General features: G+C 38.0%; 1 protein-coding gene across 2 annotated transcripts in view; it reads left to right on the top strand.

Moving 5' to 3' along the window:
* Positions 1 to 23,199: 23,199 nt before the first annotated feature.
* Positions 23,200 to 26,876, top strand: part of MMRN1 (multimerin 1) — a 48,040-nt gene continuing 44,363 nt past the window's right edge. For both annotated transcript variants that reach the window (XM_040966904.1, XM_040966905.1), the window contains exon 1: positions 23,200 to 23,850. In XM_040966904.1, the coding sequence (XP_040822838.1) occupies positions 23,273 to 23,850 (578 nt within the window). In that variant the 5' untranslated portion in view covers positions 23,200 to 23,272. The remainder of the gene's footprint in view (positions 23,851 to 26,876) is intronic.

Here is a 26,876-nt window from a genome sequence, read left to right on the forward strand (position 1 = left end):
GGACATTAGAATGTGTGGTGCTGAGAGGCTAGCATGTGGCACGGTAGGATAAGCCAGTGATAACCCGTGTGAGTGCTGGTTCAAGTCCTGAATGCTACACTTTCTGTCCAGTGCCTTGATAGTGTATCAGGGAAAGCAGCAGAAGATGGCCCTAATGTTTGGAATCCTTGCCTTCCACAGGGGAGATCTGCAAGAATCTTTCGGCCCCTGGCTTCAGGTTGCTCTAGCTCTGAGCAACTTTGACCATTGGAGAAGGAATCAGAGTATAGAAGATCTGTCTGCTTCTCTGTTTCTGCTTCTCTCTCTTCCTCTCTCTGTCTCTCTCTCTTTGAATAAATAAGAAAAATAAAAACAAAATTAAGTTGTGAAGGTGAGATCCAAACATAAATTCTCTTACATGAGGCACAGGTGTTCCAGTGGTTGAACAACTACACTAAACATGGGCCATGGAATGGATCTCTCTTAATAGGCAGCACCACAATATGACATGAACATGCACTGCTAAGGTATTTGGGCCCTCAAATATGTAGTGAAGGAACAAAATTATCATTTAAGGGCACTAGCTTCTTCTGCATTATTTATAAGATGATCAGAAGAGAACAAATACCGAAAAGTGGGGTGGAAAAAAGAAACTCTGTCATATGTATTTTGCTTTATGATTCACTTTGAATAAAAAGGACGAGTAATGTATGAACTGTTCAAGTTTCACTATGAAGACTGAAAGAAAATATAGTTATCTCTACACTCTACAATTAGGGACAGTTCAGGAACATTTCTCGGGTTCCCTAAATTGCCCTGAATTCTTTTCCCAGTCACCACTCTGCCAAGAGAAGATGACATAATTCAATGTCTGCATTAAATTGGAAAGAATTCAGAATCACGCTTGGATCAGCTCCTGTGTGTTTCCATTTAAGGAAGTCTCCTTTTCCTTGAAACAAGTACATCGTTACACTTCAGTGTGTTTCCCTCAAAATGTTCCCGATTCCCTTCCCCCAGTGTCTGTAGCGAGTGCTTGCGAGGAGAGGCAGCCAGACTTGAGAGAGTTGCTTGTCCTTTGTGGTTCTACTATTAGACTCTAGCCTCACCAAGCTCTGGAGTCAGGTGAGTATCATGCAGAGTTCCAGGGCTGTACTGACAGAGTCATTAAAAAGACTCTGTGATCAAATCAAATGTGGGAGGGATAGCATAGCCAGTCGACCACTTAGGACTGAGTTCAGAGATATTTCTCCTATGGGAATGGAGAGTCAGCCTATTTAGGAGTGACTCACTCACGCTGAACACAGAACCAATTTCAGTTTCTGGCATTGCCATCAACCATCATTGATCTCGGGGACTTGAGCTCTTGTGTTCGGCTCGTGCATGTAGTTTTACCTATGTATGTTTCTTTGATGAAGCCACCTTGGGTTGGCAGCACTACCACAAGCAGGAGTGGGGACGGTGTCCTTGACCCTGGATGTCCTCCAGCTCTGGTGCAGTTTGTTCCATAGGCTTTGTGTGGACATTAGGCTGCCCTCCAGCAACAGCCACAGGTAGTCCCTCTTAGAGCTTCCAAGGTGATTCATCACTCTACATGGTTCATGGTCTCTTCACCCGGTGTTTTTTCACATCTCCTCTCCAGTGTGGTGAAGTTGTATTCTTGTGAATAGATCTTAAGCTCTACTGAGGAAAGAATGGGAATTTTTAGATAAATATGGCATTCTTCTTGCTCTGCCCTCAGTTTTTCGTATGTCCTCTCAGCTGAGAGCCAGGTGTGAGGCAGAGTGAAGTCATAAGTGAAAAAAAAATCACCAACGGAAAATTTGATGATAATATCCCGGAAATTTCAAGAGAAAACGTGAATCGGAAAAGCATTAGTCTAAATTTACAGTATAAAATTCTGAAGTGTAAGGTTAACATAAGGAGGAAAAACAATTGGTGATATTTTCCTCCAGATTCTAAGACTTGCATGCTTGGTCCTCACCCCAAATTACAGTAACATCTGATGAGAGAATTATTGGAAACAACCTCCCACTAGAGGTTTCCTGGTCTCTCTCCGGGGATCTCAGGGCACAGATTCTTTGGGTGTGAGCAAACTTAGATCTCAATCTACATGTCCTTGTTGCAAATGATCCACTCCCTAGCTGCTCCCTCCCCAATGGCGTCTCCTTGTTCCAGGGCACGTCTAATCAGGTACCTGTGGGTAACTACTCAGCTCGCTTTCCTTCACCAATGTTCCGTACTCCCCCGAGCTCCTCTTTCTGCCTCTGTTTCCCTCAGGGAGGTAGAGATTCTTGCTGGTTATTTTTCTGTACAGGTTCGCAATTCACCCATCTTTGTCTGCGTCCTTGCTTACAACGGGCATTTGTTCTCCCAGTCTGTTGGCTGCCAGCTGCAATTCTGATCACATCTGCAGAGTCCATTTTCTCCTATATTATAAGACTTTTCTTAGTTTTCAGAGGAAAAATCTCTAGAAGGTCATTTTATTAGGATGGGATTCCTGAGCACAGGAGATACATATGGATGAGAGTTGATAGCTATTACTAGTTTTTCAAAGCAATCCCATCATTTGCATTTCTAGTCTACAAGATTTTCAATATTTGATATTTTACCTTTTCAGATTTTAGCTGTTCTAAAGAGTACTGTGATATATACCTGAATTCCCAACATTTGAAATTTTCTATTTATAAGATTCAGAGTCAAGAACTGTGAAATAACTGAGATTAAATCCAACTTTCAAGCTGACAACTTAGTTTGCCACTGTTTCATGAATTCTAACAAAAAGATGAGATTCTTGGGTCAGAGACAGAGACACTTAATTACTTATTGCAAAGCAACAGTAAGAGCATTTACATTTGCTTTAGTTCCTCATAGCCAAACATCTATAGCTTAACTATGAGAATGGAGCTCAGGCGTCCCACTTCGGACACAGCGAATACTTGATATCTCAATACTCCTTCCATTTACATAAGCAGTGTAAAAAATACTTTAGCCAGAAGGTGATATGCATGGACATCATTTAAACTAAGTTTATATTCTATTTCTGTCTTCTTGTATTGTTAAATACAATTAACCACTAGAACACAAAATTTGCATTTTAAAGGATTTATTTTTTAATTGGGAAGGCAGATTTACTGAGAGAAGGGGAGAAAGATCTCCAATTAACTGGTTTAATCCCCATATGGCCACCATGGCCAGAGTCAAGCCAATCCAAAGCTAGGAGCCAGAGCTTCTAGGTCTCACATTTGGTTCGGTGTCCCAAGACTTTGGACCGTCCTCCACTGACTTTTCAGGCCACAAACAGAAAGTTGGATGGGAAGTAGAGCAATTGGGACACAAACTGGTACCTTTGTGGGATCTTGGTGTTTGAAGATAGTGGATGAGCCATCATACCAGGCCTAAAATTTGCATTTTAGAATATATTATAGGACTGTATGTAAGGCTTTTTTATGCTGAAGTAACATAGGGTTTAGAATGAAAGTCTAACCCCAGCTATAGGCACATGCTTAGGCTGCATTGTACCTAGGCAGGCATTACACTGCTGGGAGAAAAGCAGTCAATACCTGGCAGGCATTCTGAGCAGAGTTAGGGGCTGAGACCAGGTGGTTGGAGGAATGGAACCAGGAGAACCTTTCTGGGTCAGACCAATGTACCCACCTATATGGGAGACCTGAGCTGGGCTAGTTTGCATCAATCACCACCCACCATTGCACACAAAATCAAGGAGGCTTGCCTGGCAGTGAGTGTCAGGACAGGGGTGGGCCATCTTAGGCTGGGCCATGACACTAACCGGCATGTGAGAGAACTGGGTCTGGGGGCAGATTCTATAAGAAATTTGTGGACTCACTCCTGTGTGACTACAATATCCTCTGTTTTTTGTGTTTTTTTTTTTTTTTTTGAGAGGTAGGCATAATCATGGAACTCTCTGACACTCACAGAAACTAGAATTGAGTTAAGTCAGGCTGATCTAGGCTGCAGTACCCAGAGGTACATCCATCAATTGGGTGTGGCGTGGTCAGGGTCATAACATCCACCAGCACACTGGACAACACTCAGCATGGGGGTTGGGCAGACTGTTAGATGGGACCTAACACCCACTGTCACATGTGCGATCTGGGTCTGGGAGTGGGACTATAGTCAGAGCTTGGGATGGGCCAGGCCAAGGAAGGCTACTCCACTTGTTGACAGGTTAGGGGATTGCCTCAGGGAGTGGGCCAAGCCAAACCATAGAACACTGGCATGTGGGATGGGTCATGCTAGGTCACAGCAGTTGCTGATCCACATGAGAGCCAAGTCCGGGGGTAGGCCAGGAAGGGCTGGGCTGCAGCACCCACCAAAGAGAGCTGGAGTGGGTGTGGGGTAGTCTAACAAGGTCACAGTAGCAACTAGTGAAGGTCAGGACTGGAAGTGGACCAGGTCAGGTTGAGCCAAACACCCAGACGTATGTATGCAATCCACAACTCGAAGCTAATCTGATAGGGGAGCTTGGGGAACTCTCCTGTTGAGACATAACCCTGGTTGGTGTGTTTGAGAACAGAGACTGGGGGCAGTCCAGACAAGGTGTTGGAACATACTGCTCCACAATGGGATTTCTAAGGTGACATAAAATGGACATCACCCATCCCTGGGCACTGATGTAGTTTGGAAGCTGAGACCAAGTTTGCCCCACCACCAGAAAGGAGGAAAGAAAAAACTGGAAGCATTTGTCCCATCTACTTCCCAGTGACTCAACCTCCAACATCCTAATCAGGGGTCCTCATGGGCATGCATCCTTGTCAACTATGTAAACAACATCAAAAATAAAATTATTGTTTAAGAAGAAAAAAATGGAAGTCTACAAAATATCTTTCCTTCAGTTTTCTTTAACGTTAAAATCTTATGTAACGATCATTCCTTGACAGAAAACAAAGGTAACGGGACAGTGTTGCAGTGTAGTGGGTAAATTTTCTCTTGAAATGCCAGAATTTGTATGGACATCAGTTCAATTCCAGGATGCTTCACTTCTGCAAATGATCTGGAAAAAGCTGCAGATGATGGGTCTAAGTATATGGGCCTCTTTCACCCATGTGGGAGACCCAGGAGAAGCTCCGGGTTCTTTGCTTTGGCCTGATCCATCCCTGTCCATGCAACTATCTGAACAGTAAACAAACAGATGGAGGATTTCTCCTCTTCTCTCTGTAACTCTTTCAAAAAATAATATGGCTGGAAAGGTTAATTCTGTGCCCGTGGTGCTCACATCCCATATGGATGACAGTTTGTGTCCTGGATGATTCACTTCTCAGGCAGCTTCCTGCTTTTGGACTAGGCAAGCAACAGAGGATGGCCCAAGTCCTTGGATCCCAGAGCTCACATGATTGCTTAGCTTCCAGCTTCAAACCAGTTCAGCTCTGCTCTCAGTGGCCCTTTGGGGAGTGAGCCAAGGGATGGAAGATCTCTCTTCCTGTCTCTTTCTCACCCTTCTGCAACTCTGACTTTCAAAGAAAATAAGCAAACCTTAAATTAAAAAAAAATCTTTAAAGATTTATTGAAAAATAAAATTGAACATACACAATTTGTATTTTGAAAAATGAATTTTTTCAAAGTGGAAAATAGTTAAGATTTGCCTAAAGCGCAAAATTTTGTAGGTATAGAGGAGTGTTGCCTTCATATAAATGAATTACATATGTATATATCTTCATTAAAAATGTTTTCTGAATATGTAGGTAGTAACATTTTGAGAACTAGAAGAAAGAACATAATTTTAACCTTGAGATTACTTTAAGTTTTTGGTAACACTACATTTGGTCAGATCTCTTTGAGATGGTTGATATTCAAGATAATGATTTATTCTGTTAATGAATTTGGAACAAAAATTAAAATCATTTTAATCAAATGAATTTAAATTTACACTTCTCTCATTTAGATCTTTACATTTCATTTTGGTTAACTCATCACAAAATCAAAACAAAAATTAAATTAATGCATTACAAATCTGCAAAATACATGGTAAAACAGTCAAAACCATGTTTTTGCCAACTGATCTAAGGACAAATAGTATTTTACATTCTGACCATTTTAAAAAGCTACAGAAATTTGAAAATTAGTTAGAAATGTACTATTTATGTTGCTAAGGTAATGTATAGAATTCAACAGCCCCAGTTGTCCTAACAACAGAGTGTAAAGCATGTCCCCTTATTTTAGCTTCACATTCATTTGTATTTGTTTTCCACACCAAGTATATGAGAGACAAAAATGGGAGAGAAAGAGAAAGGGAGAGAGAACATTAGTACAGCACTTCTACATCCACCCTTCTTTTTTGGTTGGTTTGAGCAATACCTCACTTGAGTGTCAAGAATTACTCAATAATATGGTCTAGGTGAAGTGCACAGCAGTTGGCTTTGAGTGGCCTAGAAAACTAGGAGGAAAAGCATTTTTTAAATTTTTACTTGTTTTTATTATTATCATTTTATGACACAGTTCGATAGACCCTGGGATTTCTCTTATCTCTGCCCCTCCCCAATTCCCTCATTGAGTTCCCCTATATCATTACTATAGTATAGTTCTGCATACACTGACATAGTTCCATTATTGCGGGCATGGACAATGACAGAGAGTCCAGCATCCTATTTTCAGGATATAGTAAACAGTTTCATTGGGAGTCCATCTTTGTATGGAAATAGAGATGCATACTGCATTGTATCCTCACATCTGGATATCACAGTCTCCATTACACAGTTACTATACATCCCTTTAAATGAAAAGCCACAAAACAAAATCAAAAGCAGGAAAAGAAAAGAAATGACCAACACCATGAAGTAAAACGACATGACACTGAATGACTAATGTGTCGCTGAAGAAATGAAAAAGAAAGTCAAGAACGTTCTTGAAGTGATGTTACTGTATGATCTGAGTCATTGAAGAATTTAATCAGAAGAAAGTGTTTTGAAAAGATGAAACTAACAAAAAAAAATCAAAATCCACGAGATAGTTTTCACTGATCTTTGTTGGTGTAATGTGTCTCCTGTAGGCAACAAATAGATGGGTTTGGTTTGTTTTTTAATCCAGTGTATGACTCCATGACATTTGATTGATGAGTTTAAGCCATTTACATGCAGGGTTAATATGAATGGGTGGTAATTTGGTTCTGTCATTTTAACAAAGGGTTATTCATTGATTTAGTCTTCTGTTGTTATTTTACTGGGATGTTTGCCTTTGGTTTTGGTGGTTGCTATTCCTTTTCCCTGTCAAGAAGCAATCTTTAAGTATCATTTGTAGGGTAGGTTTGGAAGAGGCATGTACTTTTAAATTTGCTTTACTGTGGAAGAATTTTATTTCATTTGCAAAAACAAAGGAAAGTTTTGCTGGGTAGGTTATCTAAAGCTGAAGAAAAACATCTCAAAATTAAAAGATATTTCCTGTCATCAGGGGGAAACAAACAAAAAGCTGGAAGCAGAGCTGGATCAGGCTAAAAAAAAAAAATTCAAGAAAGACACTGTTAAAAGGCCAAATATAAGAGTTATGGGAGTCCCAGAAGGTGCAGAAAGAGAAGCTGAGTTTACAAAAGTATTTAATGAAATAATAAGGAAAAATTCCCTAACCTAGAGAAAGAATTGGGAAACAGAATATAAGAGGGGCATAGATCTCCCAACAGGCTTGACCAAAAGTGATCTTCACCATGACATATGATAATCAAACTCTCTTCAATCAAACATAAGGAAAAGATCCTTAAATGTGCATGTGAAAAAAAATCAACTGACATAGAACGGAATGTCAAACTCACAGACCTCTCACAGGAAAATCTACAGGCCAGACGACAATGGAGCAACGTATTCCAGATTCTTTTCTTTTTATTTTAAAGATTTTTTTTTCTTTTTATTGGAAGGACAGATATACAGAGAGGAGAAGAGACAGTGAGGAAGATGTTCCATCTGATGATTCACTCCTCAAGTGACTGCAATAGCTGGAGCTGAGCCAATCCAAAGTCAGGAACTAGGAGCTTCTTCCAGGTCTCCCACGCGGGTGCAGGGTCCCAAGGCTTTAGGACGTCTTTTACTGCTTTCCCAGGCCACAAGCAGGGAGCTGGATGGGAAGCAAGGCTACCAGGATTAGAACCAGCACCCATATTGGATCCTGGTGCATTCAATGCTAGGACTTCAGCTGCTAAGCTCCTGCTCTGGGCCCAAGAGAAGCATTTTCTAAGAGTATATCCACAAGAGAAATAAGTTAATGATAGATCAAAGATATTTTTGACTAAATTCTAGAATGCTATTCTAAGAGAAAACAATTGGCACAAAATAACATCGTGTTGCTGAGTTTCTGAAAGGGGAATGCAACAGAACGTGGACAGGGGAAGTTGGCAGTTCTGGTGTTGCTTCTACATGACAGCTCCCAGTTAGACGAAAGTTAAACACTCCTGCCAAACAGCTCATGTTCATGCCAGAATCTACAACAAAACAATTTACAACAAAACAATTTACTCTTCATATGCCTGACTGGAGTGTCTATTGTTTTTCATCTATTTTCCTTATTAATTCTTCCTCAACGTGCTCTACAATAGACAATATTTTTGAGGGAAACAAAATGATAAGTTGATCAGTTGATTTCATGTCATCTTTTGTAATCTGTGTGAATCAGACACTGTGCTTCCCAATGGTCACAAAGTTCTAGTGTCCTTCAGGCTAGTCTCTGTCACCAACAGTCTTCCCCATAAGGCCAAGGACCCTGGTCCAAAATCAAACCGGCCCTTTGCCACAGGTATCAACTTGATTAACAGCTTGATTCCATGTGTTTTAATGTTCAGAATCACAATCATTCAACTACTGTCAGAGATCAAGTCTAAAGATTAAAACAATCGTCTTTTATTCTAGTTATCATACATTTTTAAAGAGTGAATGTTAATTGCACTGTTATGTATTAATCAAAGTTAATTCAATGTTTGGTACTAAGAATTACAGAACTTTAAAAAAAAGTAAGATGGGGTAATAATGAAAAAATTGATTTCAGAATTTAATAGTGCCATCTGTTGGTTAGAAAAAACTCTTACATGTGTCTTCAACCTGCCATGTGTTTCTCTAATGATTTTCAACTGAAAAATTGCTATGCTCAAGTTCTCAGTATACAAGAGCAAAACTATAGATTGTTTCATTTCTCATATGTTGTATAACATGTTTCATGGCTCTGAAATTATTATAAGTGTTATACAAATATTCATCTAAAAGTTAGCAACTACAAAAAATGCTTAGTTGAGGTTCTCTTTAAAACTGCGAAAATAGGAAAAGGAGCAAATAGGATATTTTTAGTTTTGAAAGATAATGAACTGTAATTTACATTCAAAAATATGCCAAAAATCTGAGTTGATTTTAATTCTGAATAATAAGTGAATAGGCAACTCTGGCAACACATACATACAAACTTAGATGAATGCAATCGATAGTTTTTAAATATCTGGCTTACTTGATAATGTGAATTTTATAATTGTTTTTCTGTTTAAGCCAAATACCTGAAATATTTAAAAATATTTTTAGTAAGTAATCTGGAAGATTCGAGCAAATCAAAAATGATATTGATGCATGAAAATATTCCTTATGTGATTTTATGTGACGTTGTTTATTTGATAGTTAAAGTTTTGGAGTTTTACTTTTCAGAAGACATTAGGCTTTAGTGATTAAGTCTGTTGTGTAACAGTTGCTAGTCAAAGGACAAAATAGACTTGGAATGATGTTTCATTATTTTCTGTGATAAATTCACTACTTAAAAAAAGCTTACTCCATTACCATATTTAAAATAAAACAAAATAGTTCTAAAATAGGCTTTACATTTGAATTAGAAAGATGTTTCAAAGAAATGTGGTTAACGTGTACTTGCTCTTCTTGCACTGTTGGCGCATTGGACCCCATCAATGATTTACACCTTCCTCCTTGTCGCCCTCTTCATGATCGGCTATAAAGATTTGTTAATATTATAAAGTTGTTAGCACTGTGACAGATAAAAAGAATCCTATAAGATTTTTCAAAAATGTAGGTTTGTAATGTGCAAGAAGGCTCCTTAAGCTACATTTCAAGTCATCTTCTTAAAATAATGTCCATAATGGTGGTATAACATTTCACAAGAGGTAATGACTTAGCTTGATGCAAAGTATTTTTAGGATTTTTAAACTTGCAAATAGAATTTTACAGAAATAAAATGAATCACAATTTTTAAAGAATAAGCACAAAATGCCTTTTACATTGTTGATGGCTTACAGAAATGTATAACTCTGTTAAAGTTCTTAGTAAATTTACCATAATGAATCAATTTCAAAACATTTTAAGTATATTTTAGCAAGCCATATGGATTCAAATGTTCAAAAAGTCTTCATTTTTATTATGAGTAAATATCCCCATAGGAAATTGAACTAAGAGCATTTCACTTGTATTCAACTGGGAGTATGAAGGAATATATTTATTTTCTGGCTATATACATTAAAAAGTAACAAAAATATGTGAAACAATGGCACCTGAATATTAGGTGTCAGACAACAGTGATATCTGATACGTAGGAAACCAATGAGATGAAGCCCTATGGTTAGAACAGGGGACAGGTATGAAGGCTCAGTTAGCTAATCCTCTCCTTGCAAGTGTTATGGTATCTTATGGGCAATGGTTCGTATCCTGGCTGCTCCACTTCCCATCCAGCTCTCTGCCTGTGGCCTGGGAACGCAGCAGAGGACAATCCAAAGCTTTCAGACCCTGCCCCCACTGGGAGACTTAGAACAAGCTCCTGGCTACTGGCTTTGGATAGACTCAGCTCCAGCCATTGTAGCCATTTGAGTAGTGAATCAGTGGATGGAGGATCTTTCTCTTTCTCCTTCTCTCTGTAAATCTGCCTTTTCAATTAAAAATAAATCTTTTTTAAAAAGATGAATGACAATTTCACTATATAATATTGTCTTGAAACATATTTTATATTTTAAAATTGTCTTGACATGGCTGCAGTCTTACTTGGCACAAGCGTGGACTGGATCTGGGATGTGCCAGACTGGGCTACATTCCAGCACCTACTGGTGCTTGTGACATGTAGGACAAGCTGGGATAAGTCTCTGCCCTGCTGGGCCAAGTGTGAGCATATCCAATAACAGACTAGTGCAATCAGATGTACCCATCACTTAAGCCATTTTGAAAAGGAAAGTATCATTATAAAGGAAAATCAAATATATATTGTAGTGATTTTTAAGCACCAACTGTAGGTTACATGCTATCTGTTACTATAATAGATTTTTGTCACCATAGAATTTGATGACTCAGTTGGGCAAAATAATTGAAAAAGAGTGAATAAGCAGATGAATGATTCAGTGAGAAACACATTTTTGAAGGTCTTGGTCATAGGGAAGAAGGATTTTCTGATGATGAAAATGAATCATGAAATGGTTGTGGAAAGGACAGGTAGATACATCACTGGGAAGGGCACCCCAAGAGTTCCATGATCAAGCGACATGTAGAAGAGCTCACACTGCCAAGGAGACTGGCGTATTTTCTCAAAGGAGGAACCGCTGTAGAGGAAATTGGTATAGCATGAGGCAGCTCCCACATGCATAATTCTAAGAAAACAGTGACACTTCCGTTCTTCCCTCCCTGTCTACCTCCTTTGTATATTTTTAGAAGGTCTGTGTGAGACTAAACCCACCCGAGCTAGTTCATTTTAAATTGCAAGGTTCAAATAAAATAATAAGGTCAAAAATATATATATTAATTACATATGCCTTATTATTTATTCTGCTTGGAATGGAATAATACGTTGATTAGGTGATTAGGAAGTTGAGGACCCTGAGCTTAAATAGAAGACAGTGGCACAAAAGAGACTACAGGTGATGTCATCTGTGACTTTAGTTGCTTGCACAGGATTCTGTGATAACTTTTATTTTATATGAGAGATTTGTATGTCAATATTCTATTCATTTCACAAAGTAGGGCAACTAATAGAAAATCCACACTTGAATAAGCAGAACGCTAAACAAGAAGAAGAACAAACCCCACTACAATGTCAGATATAGTGTCACTTCTACTCACATGTCTCAACTTTCAAACATGCTTCAGGTAGACAGATCTGATGTGCTAAAGTCTGGAGATTTTCCAAGGAATGAAGAACAGTCTGAGGGGTTTTATTTATTTGTTTGTTTGTTTGTTTTGCAGCAATGAATGAATGATATGCTTAATCCTGGAATCCCTGCTGATTGGAGAGAAACTTTACAAGAGCCAAATATGTGTGAGGAAAAATCAAAAGTTAGGTCACAATCTGAGGTCATTTGAGCTCAACATATTTGTCAAGCAGTATGTACAAGATTGGGCCTTTGGCAGTTCAGCCCTGATTACTGTGAGGACTCATATCCTGGTGCCAGCTCCATGATGTTTAACGCCTCAGTTACAGCTCTAGGCTCCCACAATACACTGAAAGAACAGGGGGCAGGCTGGAGGGTCGGTGCCTGAAAGCATCTCAGTTTCTAGGTCTTTAGACTTCTGTTGCTAAGCAGTCACTGAAATAATGACAGAGCCATTGTAAGCATAGTTTTCTCTAACCCTCAACCCCTTTCATCTCTGTTTTCTTTGCTTCTGAAAGTAAGCGAATATTTGGAGACACCCGAGTCCCACAGAGGTTTCCATTTATTAGTGCCTGGTTTTATCAGTGGGCATAATATTTTTAAGGTAAGAGCTGCTGGTGATGTTTAAAATGTGACATTTTTTACTGATTTAAATAAAAAGTTTTCCATTGCTACTTCTAATGAGATTACAGGCCTTCCTTGAGTCTTAAACATTGAGCACTTTGCATAACACACAATTAATCTTTTGCCTTAAAAAGTATTAATTTTCTCTTTAAGATATGTGGTATTTATGATCCAGTAAGAGTGAAAGTCTTCCGGTAAATTCTAACAAGAACGATGAAAACAGCCAGAGAAAAGCATTGATGTTGAAAACTGTTATCATGTTATTATCGCTTTCGGCACTTTCCTTGGAAAGCTGAATTAACTACTAAATCCACAAACTTTGTACTGTGAAATTGTAAATCTTTTGGACATATGTTCCTGGTTTAATCTTATAGATATTCTTGCTTGCTCCAGGTACAGAACCTCTCACACCCACAGGAGAGGAGGAGATGGGGAGGACAAAGGGTGTGTTTACAAGCATTGCTTTTCTTTTGCAAGCAGAGCTGGATTTGCTGTTTTTATCAGTTTTTAAAAGTAGCAGAAGTTGAATCCTGTAGAAAGAAAAGTATTAAAATTCTAAATGAAATCAAGTTCCCTGGTGGGGAGGGGCGGAGGAGGAGCAGTTAGACCCCTGATCTGGAGTATTGGGTTTAAACGGCAGTTCTGGCTTCTGAGCTGCCATTCAAACAGCAGTTACTCAACTTGTTGATACCATGGGGATTCTGGAAAAATAAGAATTACACCACTTATATGACACTTAGTGAACTGCTTAGCATACAGTCAGTGCATAAAGAGTTAATTACTGTGAAACAGGGTTAATCTGCCATGCTTTAGTAGGAGGGAAAACTCAGAGTTTGCAACCTGTCCAGCAAGAATTTATGTAAAACTGAGTAACACAGAACGCTTTCCAATGTCTAAAGTAACAATATTCTTGTCTTAAAGACTAAAGAAATAATATGAGTGGGTTCCTTCCATGGCTATGGCAAATGTACCATGAATTAAGAAGACAATGAAGCATGGCTCTGGTTTCTTGAGTGTTTATAAATCTCTTACTGAACATGGTGATCATAGGCAGTGCTTCATATAATTATTGGAAGAATAGAGAAGAGAGGACTGAAACTTGGTGAGAGCAAGACACAAGTATAGGATGATAGTAGAATATGAGAAGGAGCCAGTATGTTAGACAATAGTCGTAGTTTCAAGATCACTTCTTACACTGTATTGGCAGGCTTTTTTTGGTATGTATGTATCAACTATTTGTGCTTTTTTAAAATTGTTTTTGATACAGTTTAGTTGGTGCTGGAAATTCCTTGCCTCTCCCTCGGGTTTCCTCCCCTCCCCTTTTCTCCCTTCCAGTTTCACAATGTGTGTCTTTTGTGAATTTTCCCAAGTCCATCATGCTGCCACTGGAGTGTCTCCCAACCACGTAGGAGACTGTCATTTTGTTGTGAGTTCATCCTTGTATCCCAGGGCCCTAATGTAGGTACAATGCGGATTAGATCTTTGTTATTTATGGGCAGTAAATGGTGAGATATTTTTCTTTTTTTTCTTTCATTTTTTTTTCAGATTTACTTATTTTATTTGAAAGTAAGAGCAAGAGGAGAGAGAGAGAGAGAGGGAGGGAGAAAGAGAGAGAGAGAGAGAGAGAGAGAGAGAGAGAGAGATCTTCCACCCATTGGTCACTCTACAGATGATCTCAACCTAAGCTGGTCAAGGCTGAAGCCAGGAGCCAGGAGCTTCATCCGGGTCTCTCGTGTGGGGGGTAGGGGCCAGACACTAGTGCCACCTTCTGCTGTTTTTTTGGAAATAGAGAAACTGAGACTTGAACTTGTGTTCATGTGGGATGCCAGGATCATAGGCAGGCAGCTTTACCTGCAATGTCCAAGTACCACCCTCCCCCACTACCATGAGATTCTAAAACAAATAATGATGAATTTGGAGGGAAGGAATCCATGAAATATGGAAAAAGCTATGCATTTGGTTTTGGTTGATATGTTTGTTATCTACTGGGGTTTGGGAGTGGAAGCACTGGCAAATTTAGGTAAAAGCTTTATTGATTCCTAACAAATTTTGAGAATTATTTCACCTACCTTCATGTGAATATTTCAGCAATTTATTGCTTGTCTTAATACTAGTTAAGCTTAACACCAATCAATTTCCAATGGAAGCAAATATGCACTTAAAAAAAAGAATGATTCTGTTTTCAGTCCTGACTTCCACTGGAACCAATGGGTGTTACAGTCCAGCCTGGTTCTGCCCAGTACATACTTGGCCCTCACATAAACAAGTTTTAGCTGCAGCCTAGTTGGAGAGACCCACAATAACCCCCAGCAGGCCCGCCCCCTTGGACAAAGTTTCTTTTGAGATCTCCCTATCAAAATGCTGGACTCAGAACCCTGACCAAGAAAAGAGAGAAGACAGAACAGGTCAACCAAGCAACTCAGCTATATGTTGGCAGCGAAATACGGGGCAAACGGAGACTCTATGATGGACTATGTCAATCAGTGGATTCTTCAAAGACCTCATTGCGCTTGGAGTGGCAAAATTGGCAGTGATTCATAACTGTTGAAACATCAAAACCACTTGAGCAAGAACCTCGGAGCATACCCTACATCCGGGACCTGGGGAGGGAGGGAAATTGGGTGGGCCTTCTCCCTTAATACCACCCTTTAAACATGAAGGAAACAATATGGAAATAATAATATTACCCACTTTCCTATAGCCCTTGAACCTTTTTACCCTAATTAACTATGTAAAGATTGTCAAAATATAATAATAATAAAAAAAAGAAAAGAATGATTGAGTGGCTGATTGATTTGAAAGGCAGAGGGTCACAAGGTAGAATGAGACCAATTTTCCATTAGGCAACTCATTTTCCAAATGGCTGTAACTTTAATTCAGGATTGTGTTGGGCTGAAGACAAAAGCCAGGAACTCCTATCTGGGTCTCCCAAATGGGTGACAATATTTCAAATATTTGGGCCATAATTTGCTACCTTCCAGGCATGGTAGCAGGAAACCGGATCTGATGTGAGTATTCATTCAGGACTTGAATCAGGAAATTCAATGCAGATGTCACAAGTGGAGGTTTAATCCACTGTGCCATATTTTGTGCTCCCAGTTAACTCTTTTATTAAAAAGGTGAATTGAGAAGGTCTTTTCTAATAATGTTATTACTAGAACTCTTGTAAAGCTTTATCCATCAATCACTCACATTTTTACTACTTTAAGGACTGTACACCTTTGTCTAATCAATGATGGATTATTGTCCATGTCTACCTTTCAGTTTGTAATTTGGCTTGAGAATGCAGTAAAAATTATTGAGAATATTTCAAGTGAATGTAAGGTTCTTACACGGGGTATTTTTTGTGGTTTTGTACTGACTATAACACTAGTTTCAAATGTCTGGGCATTGATAAGCTTATTTTTAGTAAAAGTTATTCGGCAGCTAAAACGACTCCAATTTCAAGCTAAATTTGTTTATATTGGAGTTAGAATAACTACTTCCCCACTGCTGAAGAAAGGGAACCCTCTTGCAGAGGTTACCACAGATGTCAGCGTGGCAGAATCACTTTCAATACAATGATCATGCCTCTTTAATTCCAAAACTATGGATGGAATAGTGTAGCCTTTTAATTTCTCTCTTAATGTTTGTCTTGACAAAAAAGAAAGTAATTGTTGGGTTGTTGTTTCTCTACTTAGTAATGTTGATTGTTGTTACCATTTTTAAAATTCATATTCTTAATATTTAAACATTTCTATAAATATTTTAAGAATGATATATTAGTATTCATACTGATTAAAAACAATTCTCTTTACATCTTAGAAAGCTCTAAATTGAACTGATGGACTAACTTGAACTATGGACTAAGTCTTAGAAATCGAAATTTTCTTCCTTATTCTAATGTGATTGTTTTTACTGACCTTCTGTATCATTTCCCCTTCAACTCATGTCCTAGACAAATTCAACTTTTGGTAAACATCAATTCAGTTTATGTTGTCTTTCTGCCCTTTAGATCATCTCTGCTGTTCAGCAGAATATAAATATTAGATTTGCTAACTTGATTCAAGAAAAATCAATGCAATGTTACAAAAGGGCAAACATTATTGACTGCAATCTCATTAGGTGCTTTTTTAACTTCAAAAAAAGCTTAATTTATACACAATAATATGTAGAGCTCTTACTTGCGCAGTTTAATCGGTTTTGAAAATTGTACATGCTTAGTCCTCACAACTCAGAGTGGTCTTTTGCATTCCTTTTCAATCAATTCTTCCATCCCTAGAGGAAAAACATTCTGATTTCTAGCCTACAAACTTCACACTGATAGAAATGTGACACAGACTATTTTCCATCTCAAATATCTCACTTTACAAGTTGATTTTGATGTTCCTTCATGTTATTGTGTGTATTAATCATTTGTTCATTTTTATTGTACAGTATTCCATTGTATGAGTGCAGTATTTTTTTATGTATTCTTTTGATTGACATTTGGGCTGTTACAAATGTTTTGCACAAACATTCTTTGGACATATGTATTTTTATTACCTTTGGATTACTACCTCAGCAAAATTGTTGTGTCATGGGTGACACGTATGTTTCACCTTTATAATTGGCACACTATTCTCACGAGCAGTGGGGGTAATGTTAAACTTCCAATTAAATGTATGAGAGCTTCCATTGCTTCATTTTTTCCCCACATTTGCTGCTGTGTTTTCAAATGAATGTACAATAATATCTGTTTACAGTTATAGCTGCTTCAATTTTATTTGATAACTAAAGGTACTAGATATTTTTTCACATCTTGGTTGGACGTTTGTTCAACTTTTGTACTGTGTCCAGGGCTTTTGGCAATTCACTATTTGAATTGTCTTTTCATTATTGATATAGAAATTCATCTTGCGCGCTTGAATGAAAGAGTTGTTCAAATATTCAAACTGACATTATGTTTTTACTATGCAGTGCTTGTGTCCATTTCCTTTTGATGAGCTGGAGTTTTTCCTTTTGAAGAGGTTCAATGAGTCAGCCTTTTGAATGACTCATCCCTCCCTGGTACTATCAAAGAAATCTATCTACATCATTATCATGAATAAATTTTCTTACATTAAATTTTGAAAGTGTATTATTTCATTGCTTATGTAAAATGGATAAGTTTATTAAAAAATAAGAACTGGTAGAAGTACAAAAAAATAAAGTTTGAAAACAAGATTATCACACCAAGCTAAGCCGCTGCTTGAGATGCACACAGTCCATATTAAAATGCCTGGGATCAAGCCCTGACTTCTCCTTTAAGCCAGCTTCCTACTTATGTACATCTTGATAGGCAGTGGGTGATGGCTCCAGTGTGTGTATCCCTGCCATCCGCATGGGGGAGTTGGAACTGAGTTCCTTTCCTCGGACTGGCACAATCCTGGCCACTGTGGGCAATTAGAAAGTTAAACACCAAGTGCAAGATGGCTCCTGCCAACTCTCTTCTCTCTTTCTTTCTTGCTATCTCATGTAAATAAAAATCAATGAACAGATGTAAAAATCCATTTGTTAAATCAAAATTTCCCAAAAACAAAACTCCAAGATTGATGTGTTTGCCAGTAAATTCTAGCAAACATTTCAGAAAGAAATAACACAATTGTTGATAGATTGTTTACAAAAATGAGAGAAGATAAAATATTTAATTTTAATTTTATGAGGCTATAACAACCTTACCATCAGAATTATCAAATATTTCAAGGAATGTGAAACAGATCAATAACCTTTATAAACATGAAAGCAGAGACAATCAATCTAATAATAGATGTATGTAAAAAGCAGACATATGACCACAGGGGGCTTATGCAAAGAATTAAATATTGGTTCATATTCAGAATTCAAGCAATGTAATTCATCACATTACTGAAAAAGAAAGCAAAGATGTAAGCATAATGTATAGACACAGCAAAATTAACCCTAGTTTATACTGAAATTTCTGAACATATTAATTACAGAAGACATCTAGAAAAAATCCACAGCTAATACTTTGAACAATGATCAGATATTGAATACTTTTCCATTATTAAAAAGAACAGGTAAGAAGGCTTTGACATAACCAGGAGCCTGGAATTGCATCCGGGTCTCTCCAATGGGGGGAACAGGCACTGAGACAGACAACTGCTGCTTTCCCAAGTGCCTGAGAAGGGAGTTGGAGCAGAAGCACTTCCATAATGCATTGCGGTGATCCCTGGTTGAGTACTTTTAAATTATTATACTTTACATCTTGTTTTAAGGTAACATTTTTTTGTTCTAGCAATTTAAAAAAAAAACACATTTTAATGTATCCCCATGTACTTTCACATAAAATTTTACTCTTTGCATATAGCATCAAAGCCCTCTTACAAATGTGGAAGACCATGTTCCTACTGAGTTTGAGCTCTTGCCATTCCAGTTTTCACTACAAACGTTATCAATCCCACTTCTCTTTATATTGAAGGATTTCTTTCATATTTCTTAGAGTATAGATCTTTGGAAGATAAATGAAGATACTAACTGAAGATATTTTTGCTTTCCCTTTACTATTGCAGAATAGTTTATTTTGTTTAAAGAGAACTAGAGACAGATAAAGAAGTCTTCTATCTCTTAGTTCACTCCCTAAGTGGTTTCAATGGCCAAGGCCGGGCCAGAGGCTTTATCCAAATAGCCTACGTGGGTGCAGAGGTCCAAATTTTTGGGCCAACTTCCACTATTTTCCCTGGAAGCAGAGCAGCCAAGGCCCACAGGAAATGCTGGCATGTAGGAAGAAACTTCATCCTTTATGACACAGGGATGACCCCCAGACACTGTGATCTTAAGCTATTCTGAGGCCCTGATCAGGATTCTCCTTTGCACTAAGCCTGGGATGTGAGCACAGGGCAGGTTCCAAGGGGCTCTTTATCTTTTGTGATACAGGGGAGAAACAACAAAACAACTTTGTGTGATGTGAGGCCTACAATTAAAATGCAGTGTTACACTGCAGAGGACATCCACATCCTAACCACAAGTTCCTCTCCCCACTCTGCTGCAGGGGATAAGGGCTCCTAGCCCACAACACCCTCCTTATCAAGGGGACCAGAAATTTTGCTTGCTAGTCCCCGAGTAGTGACCCTCAGTTCCTTACCGGCTTTAGAGTTATTCAGTCAAGCCAGTTACATGTTCCCATGGGAGTCAGGAAGCACCTCACACTCTTGCTATCACAAAGCTTGCTGCAGGGGACCTTGCTGGTTTTCTCTGCTCCTGAACACAGCCCTGTGTGTCTTTTGTCAGTGTGCCATTCCTCCTGCACAGGGCTATGAGTGTTTGTCTAAATAGCTGCTATTCTCATCCGTCTGGTATTGTGGAGAGTCCTCCTACCAAGGGAGTGTAGAGAGATGATAAACCACCATAGGTGGTCTTCTGTTCAGTTAGAAGTCATCTTCTAAAATGCCTAATAAGTTCTCTTTGTAATATTCATACCTGGGTTTCTAGTCCCTGACATACACCTCTCCAACCATTTGTCATGTCTCCCTTCCTTTGAGGACCAATTCGGGAAGGGTATAGCTTGGCTTACAGCCATCTGTTTCTCTGCCCTTGCCCTTCTCTGTGCCTCTGGAAGGCTGTGGAAGCATGATCAGTGGAGCCTTCTTGATGTGTCTGGCTTTCTTACTGAAATTCCCTGGCACTTCCTACAGCAGCAGGACATGGGTGCGGGCACCTTACCATCTGCAAGGTGAAAGTCTACATCCCCATTCAGCCTTCACTGGCATGAGTGAATTTTTTATCCTAAGTTATTTGGTAGGAGTAGGCCAGCTATTTTCTAAAAGTTGTTGTTTTTGTTGTTGTTTTAATCTTTTCAGACTGGTAATTTTCTGGTTCTTGAGAAAAGATTTTTATTCTTGGATCTCATATTACATGTACCCATTGTTATTTCCAAATTTTAAATTCCCCAATATCTAGTCAAGGAAATAGGAAGCAGAAAGAAAACCAGGGAGAGTAAACATTGAACCTGATGGTTTCTCATGTTGGAGTATCTGGATTTGATCCGTCATTCAAGCTTCTTGTTAATGCAGACCCTAAGAGGCAGTGGTGATGGTGGCCAAAATATATTTCTGTGACCCATGTGAGAGACCCAGCTTGATTTCCCAAAACCATTATCCTGAGAAATAATCCGTCTTGCAGTATATATTAAATTTCCTATGCTACAATGAAAAGAAGACACAAAATTCACCTGAATAGCACAAAATATGTTTTATTTATCAATAAACTTCTGAAGAGAATAAGGGGCAATGTAAAACAAAACTGATGGCTTGGTTTAATCAAACAGTAAGTATTTGGAGTTTCTAGAGTGAATGAACAGAGTGTTTGAAGGCAATCATCCTAACAGTATAATATTTCTTTGATTGCTGTTTGATCAGTCATAATGACTCTCACAGAGCAGAATTTAAATTAGGCCTCTGACTGTTTTTCAGTACAAATGTTTTATGCCTCCAATTAACAGCTGATCCACACACAGAAGAGCATTGACTGTACTGGAGATTGTCTGGGGAGGTGCAACGTTAAGGTGGCTTAGTAGATCAATAATGAGATACAGAACCTTTCACCTTTGATGATAAGGTCACTTGTAAGCTAGAATGGAAATGAGTGAATGGTATCATTAGTCGATATCTTACAAGAGTTGAAATGAATGGCTTAGCTCCCTTCTATTTCTGTTACCTTTTGATTATGAGTTACAGATTCGATGAGTGACCCTTACCACTGAAGTTCACTTATCTTGACCAAGACCAAATTGGTCTTTCAAATGACAGAAGGAAAGTGATTGTGAGGTCCAATATGGCTATTTTTAAAAGCATTCAAGATAATCTACCCATACATAATCTAAGGTATTTCATTTAAAATTGCACACTAAATAAAAATATTCGACTTGAGTTTTACTGAATTACTATTCTGCACAAAGTCAGAGTTAATTGTTTTTGTCTTTTCCAGATAAAGCAGTTGCAATGCCTTTTTGTAGTACTGGAAACTACTTTTGTATTGTGGAAGATTATGCAGTTTCACTGCTGTTTTTAGTAGCTAATTACTGCCTGGATTGTCTTTGAATAATTTTTTGCTCTTTTAGAAATTCACAATTTGTGTATTGTTCTGTGGAGTAGCTAAGAGATGGCTGCTTTATATTCCATATCAAAGCCATTGGGCTTGCTTATTATTGTGTCTCAGTTTGAATTACCCCACATTGTGTGTTCTCCAACGGGTCAAAAATGTGCTCAATTGAAATGAGTGGCCAAGACTGTGGAAGAGAAAAGAACTACTTAGTTTAGGAAAAAATTAATAATCTTGTTTCAAATGCTGGTATGCTTGGATCAGGATTATAAAAATGAGCACATACTTATAATGATGTGGAACCAGAGACACCATGTCTCCTATTTTCTATAAGAAAAGATTTCACGGCTGAATATTTACCAAAAGGCTAATATTTGGCACAGAGGCTGACAGGCAGATTAATTACACAAGGATCTAGCCATCAGATAACATGTAACAGACTGCAAGCAAATTGGCAACCGGGAATTTTCACCCTTTCCTTTCATTCCAGTGCCTAAGAGCATGGTTTGTACAGGCTGGCAGTTTAAGTAATTACTAAATAAGTGAATATGTGACTGAATGAATGAGTTGTCCTAAGGGTCTGCTATGACATTTTTACAGATGAGAGCATTTAATTGAAGCATGAGGATCAGAGATTTGCTGTAGATATGCAATTATGAACCCCATGAAACACCGCTTCTAGAAAAATAACCAAAGGAAACTCAAATAATCCTGTTTTAATCTATTTTTCTATTGCTTCATTGTTTCCTTCATGTATGCCTGAGTGGCATATTATTAGCTTGCATTAAAAGTAAGGAAAATAAATTTCTGATTGTTCGTTTTCCTAGTTCATATCATTGGTGGAAATTATAAGAGCAAAATTTAAAGTGTTAATTTTTAAATTTAAAGTTCCCTATGTCCTTTTTTAATGTCCTTTTTTAATCCAATATAACTGAGGTGTATATACAAAAATAGGGAGAATATTTTTAAAAATTGAGTCTATAATATATAGATGGTAGGACAGAAGTACTACAAACGTTTTGTTTACTTCTTTCTCTCTCTGTGTAGATATGCACTTGAATAAAGTGTAATGTAGAACTGTGAACAGTGGGAAAGGCTTGTCATCAACTTTTCCCCTCAATTTCCCCCATGTAATAGAACAAAATGTTCATTCACTGAGCTTTTGCAAGCCAAACCCCATTCTCTCTGTCATCAACATGCAGTTTCTTTTTGACATCACTGAGATGTGTGTGCACCTGGAAAAGGAAAGTCACTTGATGCTTTTTCACAGTTTTTTTCTGATGATCATTGCCTGTGTTCTCCCATTGACTCTTAGCTTCGTCAGAGACCTTTCACCACTTCCATAGATCATTCCTACCAGGGGTCACAGATCACAGAACACCCTACAGAAACAGGAAACAGACTTCCTGATTCCACTACAGAACACAGAAGCCTGCTTCCCCTACACTTCTCCAACTGGTGAAGATTTGTCATAGCAGGGTCAATATAAGAAGAGCTACCAAAGGAGCCAGCAGGACTTCATCCTGCAGTTTCCCATGAGACTTCCCATCGTGGAGGACTAAGATGAAGGGAGCAGGATTCTTGGTTCTGCTTGCCTGTGTATGGAGTGGAGGCATTGGGCTTCAGCACACCGGGAACTCCTGGTCTGCGCCTGAGCATGAAAACTCTCAGAATATAACTTCTGCCCCAGTTGCTCCAAAAACAGAGATTTTCCAAGTGTTGCCAACTGCACAGCCCATGTTAGTGGAAATAGCCTCAATTGTTGAAGAGGGAACTTCTAAAAAGAATCTGTCACAGTCAGCGAGGCCATTCTTAGAGACAGGTGCACCAACGGAAGGTGTGAGAAACCAAACTCCTGCACACACTGAAGTGAACGAAGAAGTCAAGTTACAAAATTCTTCTCTCCAGAAACAATTGAGTGTCACGTTCAAGCCTGGAGCAGAGTCAGTAGTACTTTCCAATACTACACTGAAATTTCTTCAGAGTTTTGCCAATGAGTCAAAGCTGCAAATGAAGTATCAAAACTCATCTGCAAGCGCGAGCACTCTACCCCTCCGGGAGACATCCCTCAGCAGAGCGGACAGTGATGGAAGCCAAGGACCTGACCATTCAAGGTCAAGTTTTAAAACAACTGGAAGAAAGTAAGAAACGTTCTTTTCTCTTTTTCTTTTCTCTGCCTATAGGGTCTACCAGATCACATGCTAACAGTTTAAACATGAGGTTTAAGAAAATTCAGTTCCTAGTTGTCATTGTACTGTATCAGTTATGTACAGTTATCTTCTCGTCTAACAGAGAAAAAGATGAATAAATACAATACGGTCACTTGGTTCTACTGAACAAAGCCAAAATCACTTTTCTGTTCACTTCTAGAGATGACTTTCATTGGGCTGGTTACTACCAAAGTATTCGCATTCAGGGGGAGAGGGAAATAATAGTTTCTGTAATTCATTGTGCTTACAGTTCTACTCACAAAGTTTGAGGGAGAAAGTAAAGTTGGGAATGACTAGTTGTAAGAACATTGCAGTAATGATCTTAAGGAAGATATATGGTTCTCTGGGATCAAACCAAGTAAGCTGAGTTATACTTGATAACTCTGGACAACTGGGTCTGATAGCAATCCTATCTCTAGCACTATGGAGTTACAGAACTCTAAATTAAAATCACTTGGTCTCCATGAATTTCAGTTTCTTTATGTGTAAAATACACATAGAATATGCAGTGAGAGTTTCAAGTTAAGACATTTGTATGCATGCTGTACACAGAATATTCAACAAATCATATTCTACTAAAGTTGTAATTGTATTAAGGTGTGCTATCACCATGAATGTAATCAATCAAAATAACAATGATATAATAATATTTATAGTAAAAGATTTTATATAAAACTGGAGCAATTTGAATTATTAAAGTAAAATAACAAGTAAAGCTACATATTGTTAAAGATTTCCAAACGGACCAAAAACCAAACCAAAGGAAATAAGCAAAGAAAACATACATAAGTCATTCAATGCTTGTTCATTTGATATGCTGGTTTATCTCTATGTCTGGTACATTAAAAGTTTAGTGTTTATAAAACTAAATTTCAAAATACCTTCTACCTTTTGCCTTTTCCAATTTGGGGAGTTAGATTGAGTCAGGTTCTTACTAAAAATACATGCACACTTGAAAAAGTTTAGAAAAATGCAATTAAAAGCCAATGTCCATTTCCATAACCTTTTGAAGTACACTCATATAATAAAATTTGAGTTAAGGTAACACTTGCTACATAAAAGCCATCTTGTTAATGTTGGTGTTTATGTGAAGATTAAGGTTGAAACAATGAGAAGGCTACAAGTCAATAGCAGTTTTATGTCTCTATTATTTATTATATAAGTCTTTTTTTCAGAGTGTTTGGCTGTAGAATTTTTCAAAATGTACAAATAAATCTTATTTAAATCACTTGGGATTTAGAAGAAGCCCAATTAACTAGAAAACAAAGAGTACAGATTACAGAATCTTTAACTTGGAATAAGTATATTTTGTCAACAACAATCGTGTGGCAAACCTGTGTTAATCTTTCCATTTTGGAGGAAAAAAGAATTCCATCTGTTAAATAATAACAAGTAACTATTTCTCAAGAGCCTTCTATTAGTTATTCCCATGTATCACAGCTAGTCATCACATTTTGTTAAAGTTTGTGATTTAGTTTTCCTCTATAATTAGAATTCTTAAGATATTCGCAGGTAATTCTTGTGAAATTTCTAGAGATGTGACAGTTAATCAATTTTAACAGTCTTGAAAATCAAACAAAAATATAATAAAATAAAAATAAAACCTCAAATTGTCTATTATATAGAGAATATGGTATATAATTTGTTATAATTCAGATTAGAAGTTAAAGGTTTTCCAGTTAGTTTTGAATAAATAGTAATTGTTTCACACCTCATATTCAAAGCCTGGGCAGTAATTTATTTGATGATTCTTCATAAATTGCATATCATGTGCCTAACACTTAGCTAGACCCTGGGAATGCGTGGGATTAAATGAATAACAATAATTTCATTCCATAAAGAATCTGTTGTGCAAATAGTTAACACCAAAATAAATATCTGACTTCGGAAACATTTAATATTGCTATGTGAAAACCACGTAAGTGTAACTTACTGAACAGTCTATGCATTTTCCAGCAACTACACTCTGCAGTCTCTAAGGAGATTGCACAATTTGGGGTTCTGTAAAATCTGCGGTTTTCTTTGAACACTTCTTTGTATTACAGGCAATGTTTCTTCTCGTTAAGCCATGCAAATGACAATTTGAGAATGACTAGGTCTCTTCTTTTTAGACAATGTGAACACAATGAAACGCTGATAAAGCAAAAAAAAAGTCTTACATATTTTCATTTGATTAGCAAATACTGCTAATGGCACTACTAATAATAGGAAGTGACATTTATATGGCGCCATTCCTGTTACTTTGCTGTAGTGATGTGTATGCATGCGTGTGTGTGTGTATTTTCATTCATTTTTGTCACAGCTCCTCATACACAAGAAAGATCTTGGCATTTCTTCAGAGAATTTGATGCTCCTAAAGTGCTTAGCTAGCAGGTGTCAGTGTAAGGATTCAAACACAAGCTGACCAGTTTCAGAGTCATGGCTCTCAATGCCAACATTATACTCCATATTCAGGTACAGTCTATTTTCCTGAGTAGCAAAGTAGAAAGGAGCAGTTCACTTTCTGGGTGATGGACTTTTGAAAGCTGTTGCTTGGCTATAAAACACTTTCCAGATGCCCTGTCCGGTCACTCACATGAGGCCATCCTTGACCTGGTTGCTGCCTTTCACCCCACCATCATTTTCTGCATCTTCCAACCTATTTGAGTCTGGTCCTCTGGTCAACACTGTGCTCTTCCTTCAGCTTCCCTGTCCTTTTTATCTATCCTTCAGGCTAGCATGGTCTTGTTTTCTTCAGTTCCTTTTTCACTCAATGGTAAAATCTCCAGGCAGCCTTCTCAGGCTGTGAGAAAGCCTTTGTAACTGCTCCTATAGCTCTCCATGAGTTTTTCCATCAGTAGACTTGTAATGAATATTTTCATCTCTTTGCTTGTTAGTATACATTTTCAATGTTAGCAGTCTGTATTATTCCAGGCAAACATCTAGTCAACACTGAAATGCAAAATATGGGGTCAATA

This window comes from Ochotona curzoniae, unplaced genomic scaffold (assembly GCF_017591425.1).
Source record: "Ochotona curzoniae isolate NIBS_2020 unplaced genomic scaffold, NIBS_Ocur_1.0 scaffold_4506, whole genome shotgun sequence".
Classification (NCBI taxonomy): Eukaryota; Metazoa; Chordata; class Mammalia; order Lagomorpha; family Ochotonidae; genus Ochotona; species Ochotona curzoniae.